This window comes from Papaver somniferum, chromosome 1 (assembly GCF_003573695.1).
Source record: "Papaver somniferum cultivar HN1 chromosome 1, ASM357369v1, whole genome shotgun sequence".
NCBI lineage: Eukaryota > Viridiplantae > Streptophyta > Magnoliopsida > Ranunculales > Papaveraceae > Papaver > Papaver somniferum.
Window position 1 is genome coordinate 127,770,879 of NC_039358.1, and position 15,981 is coordinate 127,786,859.

The window sequence follows — 15,981 nt, forward strand, 5'->3', positions numbered from 1 at the left end:
TAGTGCCTTGCTCATGTTGTCTGAACTTCATAAATTATTGATCGAGATCAAAACAAAACAAAACAAAACAAAACGATCTTTTGAGGCGGTTAAACCGGAAGGGTTTAGATTTTGCTCATGAAAACCCTGGTGTTGCACACTCTCAGGACACACAGACGGATTATATTATACTCCTTCCATCTAAATACAGGTGCAACAAAGTTCCAACCATATTATTCAGTCATCAAACTGTTTTTAAGCAATATGTTTCAAATCAAATGAAAAAACTACACAGAACCAACATTAACTTGGGCAACAGACTATAGAGAAACAGCAACAAACATTTTGCTGTAATTGACTGAAGAACAAATTCTATCACTCCATGAAATTTGTGTTTGGGGATGAAAAACCCTAAAGATTAAGACCCAGACATGCTGTGTACAAAGCTAGGAAGGAAAACTGTACAACCACACATTGTTGCTAAACATTTCGCTTATTGCGGTACGCTGCTAAATCATGTCCCCAACAAATTCAATAGAAAATGTTGCAAGTTCCAACTGTTATGGCTAACCTACTCTGGTCTGGTACTGAATTTCACAAATCAAAAGTAAGTATTGCGTGTTGATCTTGCTTTAACTGTGGTAAATTTAACAAAGTAGATGTAATTCAGATAAAAATTTCGAGTCCCTCCGTCACCCTTACGGCCTTACCTCGATTTTGCCTGTTTTTCGAGATCCGAGTTTTGTCCAATGGATCGAATTGAAAAAGACAAAAGTCAGGTATCTACAGGCGAATCATCAGACATCAGTAGTGAACCCAATACGTAACACGTGGGGTCATGAAAAAAATCAAAATTCCAAAACACCCATAAGGTTTTCTTCTTCCTTCCCAACCGCCAAAGAAGGAAAATTAGTTTAGACTTGCCTTTCAATATTTTCCTTTTCCTTTTTCCCTCTTGGAACCTCTTTTTCCTTTTCCACGTTTCTCCGAAAAAATCACAAAGAAAGAAGAGAATATTAAGGCCAGGGTTTGCGTTTTCGTGTCTATTTTCTGTTTCAGGGTTCAGAAATTAGGTAAGCTTCTTTTAATACTCCACTAACTTTCTTGCACTATTGAATTTCGTCTTCAATCTTCGCGCAACTTCTGTTTATTTTATAGGGTTTTCATTGTCTTCGAATTTGAGAAGTAACATCACATTCTATATGTTGTTCGGATAGGTAATGTACGTATCTCTCTTCTGGGTACTGGGAAACTAGGTTTTGGTGACCCTGAGTTTGTTTTTTTTTTCTTTTCCTTTTCTTGTTTCGATTACAATTTGTGTATAGTGATCATTGTTCCATGTTAGTGGGTGTGTTTATGGATTGTATTTCATAAATTTTCTTAACCCAAGTTGCAAAATCAGCTGGATTGGTTGAGGGTTTATTAGTTAGGTCAGGTAATGATGCATGTGTGTTTTTATGCTGTTATTTTCTGCTTTCTCTTGTTATAGCGCAGGTTGACTTTAGTCGAATATAGATTGATTGGAGATTTTTAGTTGTAAGGTTAGCCTTGTTAGAGTTATGTCCCATTTGAACTTGTACTCCTCAATTAGAGATCTTAGTTTTGGTTTGACTGTATGGTATTCATAAATCAACTGTGTACGGGGTAGTTGGTTAGAGTGTTTTAGTGTAATATGCGTATTGGATCAGTGTAATAGGAGTCTTATACTTGTGCAAGTACAATGGTCTGTCATGTTATATTGTATTTGTAAGGGGATGTCTGATTGACCAGCATACATGTTTACTATTAAGTAAGTCTTTCTTCTTTGGAAGCATCGATTCCATTCGTTTTTATGCCCCACTCTGAAGCGCAACAATGTAATGATTATTCTTCCTTTTTGCAGGTTTATGCCCTCAAGTTTTAAAACTACTCAATCAAGAAGAACTTCTTTCTGCCTTCGTTAGTGCACTGTGTAGTTGAGCTTCTCTTTTCCCACGTGAGTGCAAGTACCTGCATACTTTCTTATGCCATCTTCAATACCACATCTGTGGCAGGCACGATTTCTTATAAAGCTATGTGATGGGGGTTATAAGAAGTATTTTTACCTGTAAAATAAGTTCTAAATTTGTGGATACATATTGGTGTGCCCCTTTTGTTAGCTTTTCTGAGTAGATATAGAACACAAAGTTCAACTACATGGCGTGGAGGGGGGTTTTCTATGTTTTCTTCATGCTCCTCTCAGTGGCCGAGTCTTCAAGTCAGTCAGGGAAAGTTTGGTCGGTCAACCTTGGAGGTGAATTGATCTATAGCTGGCCAGTTCTCACTGCTGGAGTATCTGTTCTTGTTGCTCTTTCTCTATCTTTGTTTCTTATATTCGAGCATATAGCTGCTTATAATCAGCCCGAGGTTTGTTCTTGCGCCATAACTAATTGATGTGGTCAGCTTTTGGATATCTGTTGTTACTTTTTTTTCGGTTTCTTATTTGCTTGACCTTAGACCAATGGTTTAATCATCATCTTACTTCAGGAACAGAAATTTCTGATCGGAATCATCCTCATGGTGCCTGTTTATGCATTAGAATCAGTATGTGATCTCACAACCTTTTATTTGAGAAGCTCCTTTTAATTTTGGATAGCATTGAAGGTGTGGGCATATTTACTGCATTTCTTTGTTGTGTAAAGCCATTGTTTTCACATCAAGTTGAGATGTGCACTTGTTTGCAACTTCAGTAGTTGTTGTTGTTATTGGAGTGCTAGGCTCCCACATGTCTATTACGATTAAGTTGATTGTAACTCTAAATTGGCTTCAGATAGGAGAGTCAATCTAGTTTCTGTATATCCCATGTCAGTAGAGTCGAGCTGTACTTGTGCCTAGAAATCTTAATTTACTCTCACCTTTTTCTCTTTGTAAACAGTTCTTATCGTTAGTGGATCCGAATTCAGCATTTATCTATCAAACAATGCGGGATTGTTATGAGGCGTTTGCTTTGTACTGCTTCGAGAGATACTTGATTGCTTGCTTAGGTATGTGCTCTTGGCATTGTAGCCAGGTAACTGTTACTTTATGTAACAAATGTTTTGAGCATCATTTTTTGTGGGGCTTGTCTGAAGATGAACGAAGGGCTGATATTCTGTGATGTTGTTCTCCACATTGCAGCCATAATCTGCAACTAGATTATTCAAAAATGTTTAACCCTTGAAAATTTATCCTTAAAAGTGTCAATATTCTGTCATCTCTTGCTGGCCGTTGATTTTACTTGATGAATTTCTGAATTCTGATGCAGTTCGAATAATAAAAAAGTTGATTCTTGTTGGGATTTTCTTCTGTTTGTTTAGACGATCATTTTACACATGAAATTGACCCTTAGGTTTGCTCCAGCGCTGTTCCTAGAAAACTGGTGGCACAATAAAGCTGTGTCATATAACTGGAGGAGCATATTTGTCAACTATCGTTAGATTTGACTTATTGAACCTTCATATATTACTCTTGTGCTTACCGAAACGTTTATTTCTACAGGTGGTGAGGATAGTACAATTAAATTTATGGAAACACACGGCCAAATCAATTCCAACACGCCTCTCTTAGAAGTAGCATATGGAGATGGAGTTGTTAGGCACCCATTTCCACTAAATTGCTTTTCAACCGGGTGGTACCTTGGTCCTGAGTTCTATCAGGCTGTAAAAATCGGCATTGTTCAATATGTACGTTTTTCTTGCTGAATGTTGATGCACTGATGTTATATGTAGTGCTGTTGTTTTGTGCTTTAGGGTTGCTGATGGGATTTCTTGTGGCTTGAGCAGATGTTATTGAAGACAATATGTGCGCTGCTGGCAATTGTTTTTGAACTCTTTGGGGTGTATGGAGAAGGGAAGTTTGAATGGAAATATGGGTATGTGATCCGCTCTTGTATTTTAAGAATTGCACGTAATTATCCTCATTCCTTTGCTATTAGTATACCCTTCATCTAGTTCAGTTATAGCTTATGTGTCCATTCATCCTCGTCTACCTTTATTTGGACATTATTACCTTTGTTTGTATTTCACTTTTTACATATTCTTTCAATCTGCATGCAGGTATCCCTATCTGGCAGTTGTTCTAAATTTCAGTCAAACATGGGCCCTTTATTGCCTTATACAGTTTTATACTGTTATTAAGGAGAAGTTGGCACCTATCAATCCCCTTGCTAAGTTTTTGACGTTCAAATCAATTGTATTTCTAACATGGTGGCAAGGTGTTGCTGTTGCGATTCTCTTCTCCATGGGTATTTTTAAAGGGTCTTTGGCTCAACAGCTGAAAACAAGTATTCAAGATTACATCATCTGCATTGAGGCAAGTAACAATCCAACTATGTATTCTCTATTGATCTCACATTCTTTTCTTTGATATATATGCTGCATTCTGGTTTATTTCCGTGAATGGAGGAGAATTTATTCTTCGTCATGGCAATTATCATAATCATGTTTGATGATATTTTTAAGGATCCATCTCACTCTTACCCTTGAGTTTTGATACTTCTGCTTCCTTGTTGGGAATATCACTTGAAGTTGAGATGGTCGATATACTGTTTTGTTCTTAGCAATACCACAATTTAGTGCCATCGTCTTCAATCAAATTTATTTGTGATAGATTTTTGTATGGATGTGTAGCTCACCTTATGATAAAATGACCCAGTAATCTAGCATTTTTCGTCCTGCATGTTTCATGCTAGTTAAAACCACAGTAAATAATTCTTATTGCAATCCTTGGTTCGTTTGAATAAAACAGATGGGCATAGCTGCTGTGGTGCATCTTCATGTTTTCCCAGCTAAACCATACATGCGTGGGGATAGATGTGTACGTAATGTAGCTGTACTGGATGACTATGCAGCACTGGGAACCCTTCCAGATCCAGAAGAGGTTCGAGATAGTGAAAGATCTACTAGGATGAGCCCTTCTATCCCTCATGATATAGAGAAAAGATTAAGTTTCCCACAGAGTGTCCGTGACGTGGTCCTTGGAAGTGGTGAAATTGTGCGTTTAAACTTTTAGTTGCATTTATAGCCAGTGCTGATATAACAAAATCTCTGAACTTGTTTGTTTCTTTGTCTTTTGTGCTTATAGATGGTAGATGACATGAAGTTCACAGTTTCACATGTAGTAGAACCAGTGGAGCGGGGAATTGCAAGGATACACAACACATTCCATCAGATTTCTGAAAATGTGAAGCGGCATGAGCAGCAGAAGAGGAATTCTAAGGATGATAGTTTTCTAATCCCCTTGCAATCATGGTCGAGGGAATTTTCAGAAGCACATGATCATATTCTTGAAGGGAGTGTCAGTGATAGTGGGTTGGCAGGTGGAAGGAGACCCTATTCCCAAACCAGAGCTCCAACTTCTAGGCTGAAAGATAGATAGTTCTTATGAACAACATCCTGTAAGGGTCACAGCGGGTACAAGGTTCTGTCCTGGTGTTCTATCTTCAGTTAAGATTTGTTCTTCATAAATTCTAATGCAGCTGTATTTCTCTTAACTTTTTGTAGGATGAGGAGGTTGAAGACTCCACTAATATCTTTTACTGACAAACAAAAAGAAAATACACACAGACGCTCATATGGCTGAGAAGATCTGATCAAAGCTACACTGTATAGCTAGGTAGTCTATGAAAATTTTGCCATTCAATATTTAGTTTGGGAACACTCAATAATTAGGTCCTAACTTCGTCTGTAACACAAACTTTTGAACTTGTACATTCCTATAATATCCTGGTGGATTCTTTGTTTTCATAATGAAAACTTTCTGCATCTCCAGAACAAGTTTCCACAAACCATCATTCTGAGCTCCCTTTTTTTAGACATAGTCATTATTGTGGGAGATCAGTTCAAGGTTATATCCGTGCAACTCTTACTAATATTCAGATTAATGTCAATTTTTTGTTCTTGCTCATGTTTTTTTGTCATATATGATCTTTCTTGCTTTAGGGCAACTGGCGGTTCTGTTGTTGTGTGCCTTGTGTTGATTTTCTAACTTTCTTCTAGTAGATTAGAGTTGACTTGCTTGTATGTTGCCACATATAAGCCGATCATAGGGTTTATCTCTTTCTATTTTGGTTCTCTTTTCTCAGCCTGTAAGCATTACAACAGGTTGCCAAGGACAATAGAACTGAAATTCTTTCCAGCATATTTAGGGAGGCATTAATATTGAATATATTTAGAATATGCATGAATTTAATAGAAGGGGTGATATTATCGATAAATGCTATTATGAGGGTTGATAATCTACTTGGAAATCAGTAAATAGGCAGGCTTCATTTGGATTTATATAAGAAGGTTGTTCTGGTTCTGAGCATCTGAGTAGGGACTGGGGGAGCGTAGGGAAGTTTGCTTCATTGTTGATCCATCTATTTCGTAGGTTCTCAAGTTTCTTTGCTTTAGTTTCTTGTTTTTATTTGGCTTTAGATCTGCATTCAGTTATGATGTGAGCTAGATCGTTTCATGCATTTCCCTATCATTTGTTTTGAAAGATGATGTTTCAACAGAAGTTTAGTTCTTGTTCGTTCTGTTGTTGTGGCTTTATGTGCCAGCAGTGCAGCAGATATTTAGCTAAATCCTCATCATCAGTATGCATGTCCTAGTCTGTTGGTGCCATGCTGGGGAAGTGAAATGACTATTTGGAAGTGTTCCATTGCGCCTCTCTCGGTAGTCTTAAGTAACTACTTCCCCTGAAAATGTAATTTTACTGTGAGACTTTGTTCTTCCTATGCCAGTATTTACAGTTATATCTGTGTGAAAGATGAGAGGTCCTCGTGCTGGACATAGCTTTCATCTAGAAACAGAGTGCAGTGATGAAGCAGTGTTATTAGTATAACCAGGAATCATCATTCTTATAAGTCTGACACGGATTGTTGACTTTTCTTTTATAGAAGGCAGGTAAAGCTTCTGTAAAACACAATTCTAATGGAGGTAAGGTAAATACCATGTTCAATTAACCTACAGCTTCACCGCTGTAGGGCTACGTTGTGGTGGATGGTGTCCGCTTGAAATTGATTGTTACACCTTTTTCTTGTTATTCCCTTATTTAACAGTACCGAATGGTCTTTACCTAGTCAAACAATAGCAATATTTAATCAAAGGAGAAACAAAGAGAAAGATGAAGAAGTGTGAACTGAATAATTTAAAGGAACGGTGAAGAAACTTCCTACATACATGCCTCATGGAAGAAAAGGATTCAGGTAACCTTCCGAATTTGAATCATTTTTTTATTTAGGTTCTTAATGCGCGTGGACCTTTTAAGATGTTGATGGGGTCCGTTCCTTCTTGATTAAGCATCAATTAGCGAAAATGAGCACACAAAAGGTGTATTACTTTCTGTTCATGAAATGAGATAAGACATCTCTATTTAAGGATTATCACAACCATTTTAATTTTGGATGTAGTAATTATTAAGCTCCCCTACTTCTCCAATTCATCGAATTTCATTCTTGTTGCACAGAGAAAATAAGAAAGATGTCGAGTATGGGGGAGATCTGGATGGGAATGGGAATACTCATGGGAGGCATCATGTTTGCTTACACGATGATTCAACAATTTGTTCCACGACATGTCGCTGATTATCTATCAGCTTATATGCATCGGATTATGGCATTTGCGAATCCTTGCATGGAGATAAGCTTCGACGAATTCACTGGTGTTGAGCGGTTGAAACTAAGCCAAGCTTACTCCGCAGTTGAAGCTTATTTGGGTCCTAAAAGTTCTAAACTTGCAAAGCGACTGAAGGCTCAGATAGTGAAGGGGAACAAGGATCTTGCCTTTAGCATGGATGATTATGAAGAGATAATTGATGATTTTCAAGGAGTGAAAATCTGGTGGTCCATGGGCAAGACTATCCCAGAAACCAAGTTTTTTTCTTATTATCCTTCGGCTACTGAGAAACGACACTTGAGGCTAAAATTTCATCGGCGATACCGTGAAATCGTCACAAAGTCATATCTAAAGCATGTCATCAAGGAGGGGAAGGCTAGCATGATAGAAAACAGGCACATACGGCTCTACTCCAATAATGCAAACCAAGGGTATTATGAATACAAGAAATCATTATGGGGTCATGTAGAGTTTGAGCACCCCGTGACATTCGATCACCTCGCTAGTCGCTATGGATCCAGCAAAAAAGCAAGAAATTATTGACGATCTTATAACTTTTAGTATGAGCAGAGACTACTATATGAAGATTGGTAAACCATGGAAGCGTGGGTATCTCTTATATGGCCCGCCCGGTACCGGTAAGTCTAGTATGATTGCTGCCATGGCTAAGCTTTTAAATTATGACATATATGATCTTGAATTGACGGCAGTGAAGGACAATAGCGAGCTCAAAAAGCTTTTACAGGATACATCAAATAAGTCTATAACTGTAATAGAGGATGTGGACTGTTCACTCGATCTCACCGGCAAACGGAAGAAGAAAAAGAAGGAAGACGAAGATGAGAAAGACCCAATTAAAGAAAAGGCAGATGATGAAGAAGAAGAAAGTAAGCAGGGCAGCAAGGTCACGCTATCTGGACTTCTTAATGTCATAGACGGATTATGGTCAGCTTGCGGCAAAGAACGTATCATCGTGTTCACCACTAACTACGTTGAGAAATTAGACCCAGCTCTAATTCGAAGAGGCCGGATGGACAAACACATTGAAATGTCGTATTGTTGTTTCGAAGGATTCAAAGTTTTTGCGAAGAATTACTTAGACCTGGAGTCTCATGAATTGTTTGACACCGTAAGACGTTTGATCGGTGAGGTAAAAATTTCCCCTGCTGATGTTGCTGAGAATTTGATGCCTAAAACCATGAAAAGAGACTCTCGAGTTTGTTTGCAAAACCTGATAAAGACTCTTGAGAAGATAAAAGAAGATGAAAAGTTGAAAGCCGAGGAAGAATCAAAAAAGAAAGAAAATGATGGTAATCTGGTATCGTTGATTTAGCAAGTGTTTTTGTGAATCAACTGTAATTTTATGTTTGCTGCCATGTGCGTAATTACAGTACATTTGTTATACTGGGTTGCTAATGGAATAAACAAAAGAGAAAACATTTCAATAGAAATTTTGGTGATTTTCATCATTAAATTACATACTGAACAAAGTAGAACTTCTTTTTGGATTCTTTTTGTTCCGCACTACTACAACAGCATTGATCTAACAAAAGTACAATCAACAATGGCCAAAGTTTTTTACTCGAAGCTTAAACGCTAAGCCATGACCATTCTCAATTACCGGTGGCAATGGTCTCACTTGTAGTTGCTACATTTGGAATCTCAGTTTGTTTTTCGGCTCCACTTCTGAGAAAAATGAACTATTAATGAATTCGTGAAGTTCACGACTTTAACCTGCTTCTGCTTTAGAACGTCAAGGTTTTGCAAGTGCTGACTGCTGAGACACCACAATTTTGGCATGACATAAAAAGTACAGGCCCTCTTTTTTCTTGGCACAAAAATGTCATGGCCTTAACGACCTAAGGTACAAGTCAAGGATTTTATATGCATTGAAAATAAAAGATTGCTAGAAGTTTTGCAGACACCTTTTTGGTGTTACCTTCACGGAAAAGAAATGATCTTACTCGTATTGTAGGTGACAACTGAAAACTCTATATAAGTGTCTGTATGAATCGAGGCATATGAGAAGAAGACTAACGAGTTTAGGGTTCTTCTGAACTCATGCCAAATCTACCGATTTTTCCTTTGTCTTCAAGGGTTTACTCAAAACATTCAAGGGTTTTGAATCTCACTCAAAATTGTAAGTTTAAACTCTCAATTGCATACTTCTTTTCAATGTTTAGATATTATTTCTCTTAAAACCAAACATAATCACTGATTGAATCCTTTTTTTTTTTTTGCCCTAAATGTGTGTTTAGTGAAGAGAGGAATCGATATAACTAGCAATTTTAGATGCCGTTGAGTTCAGTCCTTTTAAGTTCGCTCGTTTCATCACCAACGAAAAAAAGGAGCAGGGCAAAAATGTGGATGAGAACAAGTATGATAATGGGTATTATAATGTTCGTGTACCAGATGGTGCAGCCATTAATCCTAACGACGATTCGACCGTTCATCCTGAGGTATTGCTCTAGGTACATCCAGAAATTTATTGCATGCACAAATCCATATATTGAAATAAGCATCGATGAATGCACTGGAGAACATTTCAGATTAAGTGGAGTTTATGTTGCAATTCAGGCTTATCTTAGGCCTAAAACTTGTGAACTTGCAAGAAAAATGAAGGCTCAGTTTGGTACTAATAAGAAGCTAATTCTTACCATGGCCGACTATGAAGAGATAGTTGATGAGTTTGAAGGTATTAAAATTTGGTGGTATGTAGGCAAGACTGTTTCTCAAAGACCTATTGCATCGGATTTTGAACATCGACACTTAAGCCTTCAGTTTCATCGTCAGCATCGTGAAATCATTACGGGTTCATATATGTATCATGTCATCAAGGAAGGAGAAGCAATTTTGCGTGAAAACCGGCAGAGAAAGTTGTATTCTAACAACAGGACATCGTGGAACCGTCTTGTGTTTGATCACCCTGTGAAGTTCGAACACATTGCTATGGACCCAGTGAAGAAGAAAGAAATTATCGATGATCTCATTAGTTTCAGCAATGGGAAAGAATATTATGAAGGGATTGGTAAGGCGTGGAAGCGTGGGTATCTCTTGTATGGGCCACCAGGGACAGGGAAATCTAGTATGGTTGCTGCCATGGCTAATCTTTTGAATTACGACATATATGACCTTGAACTGACGGCTGTGAAAGACAACGGTGATCTCAGAATACTCATGCATGAAACTTCAAAGAAGTCTATCATAGTAATGGAAGACATCGATTGTTGTCTCGATATCACCAAGAAACGTAATGATTCAGTTAGTAAGAAAGACAAAGAGGTGGCTGATAGTATTGAGAGCAGGGTTACATTGTCAGGGCTTTTGAATGTCATTGATGGTTTATGGTCTGCCTCCAGTGGTGAACGAATTATTGTGTTTACAACTAACCATATAGAGAATATTGATCCTGCTCTCATTCGAAAAGGTCGGATGGATAAACACATTGAAATGTCTTATTGTTGCTTTGAAGGGTTCAAGGTATTGGCCAAGAATTACTTGAAACTTGATTCACATGAGTTATTCGAGACGATAGAAAATCTGATCAGTCAGGAACAGATTACTCCTGCAGATGTTGCCGAGCATTTAATACCCAAAACTATCAATAAGGACCCGGAACATTGCTTGAAGAACTTAATTCAAACACTTGAGAAAAGAAAAGAAGATCGAGTTGCTAATCAGCAAGAAGAACCAAAAGCTGAGGATAAATCAGAGATACCAAATCCACAAGAGGTAGAGGAAAAAACAGATTAGTTTCTTAAGGGGTATCTTAGAGCCCTACAAGATACTTGCATATGAAAGACTTAAGTTTGTAAATCTGTATTCAGAGCCCTAAAGAAACCTGAGCAGATAGACTTCCAAATCATGCCAGCATTCAGAGTGCTCTAGTATTTTCTCTTTCAACTTGAAACGCAAAGAAGAAGAAACTTACAGCTTCATGTTTTACTATTTTGCTCTCACAAAAAAGAACAGGCACATTCTAGGTTAAGGACGGCGGTTTAATCGTTTACATTTTACAAATTTCATCCAAGTAAAGGCTTCCAAACTGATAACTAGAAAAGCAAGTGCAGTAACCAAACCCATATAAGTCCACTTCCAAATCTTTTCTGGTCTTAAAATATTTATCCCTTTGAATATATTAACGGTGATCAACACTATCAGTGTATAACCTAATAAATGGTGGTAAATATTCCAGTACCGCAGATGATCATCTCCTCTTTTTGGTCGCACAAATAAAGCTAATACCTGAAATGTCAAGAAAAATATAGAAACTCAATGGTAGAGAAAAGGAGGCAATATATGATTGAAACAGATGTGATTGACTAGTACATACTTGCAACGTTGAGAAGGTGAAGATAATGATTCCAAAGTCCCTGTGCGTAGTGAAATCGTAATATCTTGAACTGCTTCCTAAGTATATCCCGATGACCCAACCTGTCGACCCAATCAAGTAGCCCGAAATCTGGCAGGAAACATGGAGAGGATACCATCCACAAAATTTCACTGGGAATTCTTTAAAATACCTTGCAGTTATGGCGCCAATTGGTACCAGTGTTCCCCATCCTACTATGCTCAGAACTCCATGTGCCTATTTTTTGAAAAGATTAAAATGGGGTCGTTTTAAACGCGACTGGAAAAGAATCATTAAAATTTTACACACATCGTTTAGTAGTGCTTACCGTTCTGTGATAATGTAATCTGTGTCGAACACTTGTGCTTTTTCCTGAACTAAGATCAATAGTTTCGGTACTATCAAAATTCTTAAGTGTGTCATCATGCATTTGAGGCGTAGAATCTTTTACAGACCCAACTTGCCAAACAAGATTCAGCTTTGATATATTGTATTCTTGAGGAAGAGTTAGAGTTGCGATTATGGTAAGAAAACCCGACTCAGCCGAATATGTTATACTCTTATTATCATTAACTTTCACTTCGATAGAGGATGATGAAAGTTGACAACCTCTCTTTGTATCTATAGTAATGTTATAAGTTTCAAGATGCATTGAACCGTTTGGATGTTTAAATCCAATGAGAGCTCTAGTACCTGCCATGAATGGTTTACGCGGATTTAAACCCCAGGCAACCCAACCTGTCGCGCCAACTGGTGGTGCACTGAAAAAAATGTCGACAAGTGTACTGCTTCGGTTATTAGGAAAATCAAGAACTTTGCCCTGATAATTCCACCCAAATTCTGCTTTGAGGGTTCCTAATTTCTTACAGTGAGTGATGTTTCTTCCCATTTTACTGAAAGAGTATCCTTCATTGCAGGAAGTACTAGTTGATTCAGTTCTAGTACATAGATTAATGGAGATGAGTAAACATAAAACGAAGAAAATGAAGTTTGTATTAGGACAATGTGATGATGGTAGCTGCATTGTGCAAGTTAGCTGGTGAGTACGATGATCGAATTGAAATAAGTGTCAGCTCTTGAGTTTCTCTAGCCAAACTATTACTTCTACGATTTAATGGAAGGAGAAACTATTGATTTGCCCCAACATGTAATAATAAACACTGAAATTCTTTTCAATCTTGCAGCTCTTGCTTGTTCTTTTTCCTTTCACTTTTCCTTTAGTTTATAGTATTGTATAAAAAAGCTTAAGATGATTGTAGGTTTTAGTCTTATAAAAACAAAAAGACAGTAGGTTTTAGAATCTTAGTACACACTAATACACTACGCAAGGTCTTATCAGTTTCTCAATTTCTGCCGACAAAAACAGAAAAATTTTCTTTGTTCGGAACAAAATCAAGACTCGCTTAGTTCTCCGTCCGTCATGTGTAGAGGAAGACTAATAGAGCAGCATATCGTTTGGTTTGCTTGCTTCCTGCTAAGATCAGACTTTTATTATTGCACACCTTAAGAAGATTGTGTTACAAGGTGCAATAGGCTTCGTTTACCCTCTCTCCTCAAATCTTTCAAATTCTATAAGAATCTAAAATGCCTAGGTTGTATCAAGGGGCATCCAGTTTTACCTAGTACGTTGGTGAGTAGTGAGAATAAGCAAGCACTAAAAACTGTCACCAATAAACAACTTTAGGGAAAGTAACTCAGTAAAGGATGAGCACAACCCGCCACCAATGGCTCTTTTGGAGACTGTTGATTGCAAGACTCACTGTCCAATACCTTAAATGACGTTCCTGCTAAAGCCTAATAAAATACTTTACCACTTTTTGTTCCATCACCTTTGACTAATGACCTCGTGAGCATTGCTTCATATGCAAACCAAATAAGGCCTAATGAGATTCTATCTTTTCCCGTTCTGGGCTAAGTCTCTCAGTGTAGGAGAAAATTTTGCTCTAGCACAGCATCAGAGTTGAGCACATGGCATCTTGTTGTGTCACCCACCATGACTAATTACAGTTATATCTTAACGATTTTTTTTTTCGGAAGAAAAATGAAGATTTTTCGTAGAAAGCCTGAAGCCGATATTTTGCATCTAAGTATATTCCTCTTCAATCTTCAACAAAACTTTTATTTTTATTTGTGAAATTGAAGATCAGGGAAATGTAAACATCATATTTCAAGATAACCTAAAATCAAAGAAAATTTGCATTTTCTGATGTCACCTAAACCATGGTCTAATTATAGTCATATCTTAACGGATTTTTTTCTGAAGAAAAATGAAGATTTCCTATTAAAACGTCTAAAGCTGATATTTTGCGTCTAAGTATATTTCCTCTTCAATCTTCAACAAATTTTTTATTTGTATTTGTGAAATTGAAGACCAGGGAAATGTAAACATCATATTTCAAGATAACCTAAAATCAAAGAAAATCTATCTTTCAGGAAATCTCAATAACATAAAGCTAGGGAGTAATCTTGTTATAACTCCTGATTTGGTTTAACAGAGATTTTACCTATTAATATGTGACGTGTAAATAACCTTTCAAGTAACGAGATTCTTGCTGAAGGTATGGTCATTGATGAGACGTTTTAAGTATATGCGGTAACTGAGAACTTACCATCTTCTTGGTCGGAATACAAGAGAAAGCTGAGACATGAAACTGGTGAGATCGACATGGTTGAATTGGAAAAGAAAATTCAAGTGGAAGAATTATTGTGCACCAAAGACAAGAACATGTCATTTGCAAGGGACATGACTAACAAGGCTCATATGTCTGAACACAAGTCTTGCAAAGCTGGAAAAGGTGACAATAACAATCACAACTCGAAACATGCTCATCATAAGAAAGGTACATTTTAAACCAGAATCTAGCATTATTAAAATTAAGGGTCCATGTTGGGTGTGGAAATACTGGACATATGGCAGTTCACTGTAGACAACGTAAGAATAAGAAGAATAACGCTAACTTGGTTGAGAAGAACAAAGATGAGTTTTCTGCTGTGGTGCCTGAAGTTAATTTGGTGACCAATGTGATGAACTGGTGGGTAGACTCTGGAGCTACCAAGCATGTTTGTGGGAACATATAGACCTGATCACCTCCTATCAGAAGGTAGGGAAGGTGAGAAAGTCTATATGGGTAATTCATCTGCATCAGAGGTTGAATGAAAGGGAAAGGTCGCTCCGAAGCTCACATCTGGCAACACTCTCACACTGAATAAAGTTCTTCATGTTCCAGACATCTGCAAAAATCTTGTTTCTTGTTCTATTTTAGATGATAAGGGTTTTAAATTTACAATTGAGTTTGTAAAAATTGTAGTAACTAAGGGCGGGGATTATGTGGGTAAGGGTTATAAAACTGGGGGTCTAAACTTAATGTAACATGTGCTGAAGTAAAATTGAATGATTTATCTGCTTATATGTGTGTGTCATTAGATGTTTGGCATGGTAGACTTGGTCATGTAAACTATAAATCAATGCATAAATTAGCTAGCGTAGGCTGCATACCCAAATTCATTATAGATCGAGATCATAAGTGTGAAATTTGTGTAGAATCTAAGCATGCTAAGAAATAGTTCAGTAAGAATGTCCATAGAAACACTAAACCCTTAGAATTAATTCATCCAGACCTAGTTGATATGAAATAATGTCAAACTAGAGGTGGTAAGAAGTGGTTTGTGACTTTTATAAATGATTGTACGAAGTACTGTCATGTTTATTTGCTTAGAGGGAAGGATGATGCCTTAGAAGTCTTTAAGATATATAAACGTGAAGTTGAAAACCAATTGAATCTTATTCCTACCATTAAAACTGTTATGTCCGACCATGGTGGTGAGTATGAAATTCTTGTGGGAGATTTTTGCAAAGAACATGGCATAATAATGAGACTCTATCCCCTTATTCACCTCAATCCAATGGTGTAGTTGAACGTAAGAACCGTATCCTTAAGGATATGATGAATTCCATGTTTGCTAGTTCAGGATTACCTTCGAACTTGTGGGGGAGGCTATCCTCTCAGCCAATTACATCCTGAACAGAGTACCCTTTAAAGGATCATATAAAACTCC

At 37.4% G+C, this 15,981-nt stretch overlaps 3 protein-coding genes and 1 pseudogene across 9 annotated transcripts; 3 read left to right on the forward strand and 1 right to left on the reverse strand.

Annotated features, from left to right (window-relative positions):
* The first annotated feature begins 894 nt into the window (after nucleotides 1-894).
* On the forward strand, nucleotides 895-5,878 carry LOC113300050 (protein LAZ1 homolog 1-like). Of its 7 annotated transcripts, none has more exons than XM_026549216.1 (11): nucleotides 895-1,052; nucleotides 1,862-1,954; nucleotides 2,118-2,364; nucleotides 2,485-2,541; nucleotides 2,873-2,981; nucleotides 3,475-3,659; nucleotides 3,759-3,847; nucleotides 4,032-4,287; nucleotides 4,723-4,968; nucleotides 5,059-5,387; nucleotides 5,478-5,878. In XM_026549216.1, exons 3-10 carry the CDS (start codon nucleotides 2,155-2,157, stop codon nucleotides 5,350-5,352), a joined length of 1,446 nt encoding a protein of 481 aa, XP_026405001.1. In that variant the 5' UTR covers nucleotides 895-1,052; nucleotides 1,862-1,954; nucleotides 2,118-2,154; the 3' UTR covers nucleotides 5,353-5,387; nucleotides 5,478-5,878. The 7 variants fall into 7 exon arrangements, with proteins under 7 accessions (XP_026405001.1, XP_026404994.1, XP_026404984.1 ...); XM_026549231.1 differs by lacking the exon at nucleotides 895-1,052 and adding an exon at nucleotides 1,059-1,196; XM_026549239.1 differs by lacking the exon at nucleotides 895-1,052 and adding an exon at nucleotides 1,296-1,768.
* A 589-nt stretch (nucleotides 5,879-6,467) lies between these two features.
* LOC113300079 lies at nucleotides 6,468-9,051 on the forward strand (annotated as a pseudogene).
* A 505-nt stretch (nucleotides 9,052-9,556) lies between these two features.
* LOC113332666 (AAA-ATPase At3g28580-like) lies at nucleotides 9,557-11,488 on the forward strand. Its single transcript, XM_026579191.1, has 2 exons — nucleotides 9,557-9,714; nucleotides 9,833-11,488. The coding sequence occupies exon 2, from the start codon at nucleotides 9,867-9,869 to the stop codon at nucleotides 11,325-11,327; it is 1,461 nt and encodes a 486-aa protein (XP_026434976.1). The 5' UTR covers nucleotides 9,557-9,714; nucleotides 9,833-9,866; the 3' UTR covers nucleotides 11,328-11,488.
* A 70-nt stretch (nucleotides 11,489-11,558) lies between these two features.
* Nucleotides 11,559-12,814, reverse strand: LOC113350581 (cytochrome b561 and DOMON domain-containing protein At5g35735-like). Its single transcript, XM_026594728.1, has 3 exons — nucleotides 12,254-12,814; nucleotides 11,908-12,162; nucleotides 11,559-11,819 (listed from the first exon to the last, which is right to left on the reverse strand). The coding sequence occupies exons 1-3, from the start codon at nucleotides 12,812-12,814 to the stop codon at nucleotides 11,559-11,561; spliced, it is 1,077 nt and encodes a 358-aa protein (XP_026450513.1).
* Between the last annotated feature and the right edge of the window lie 3,167 nt (nucleotides 12,815-15,981).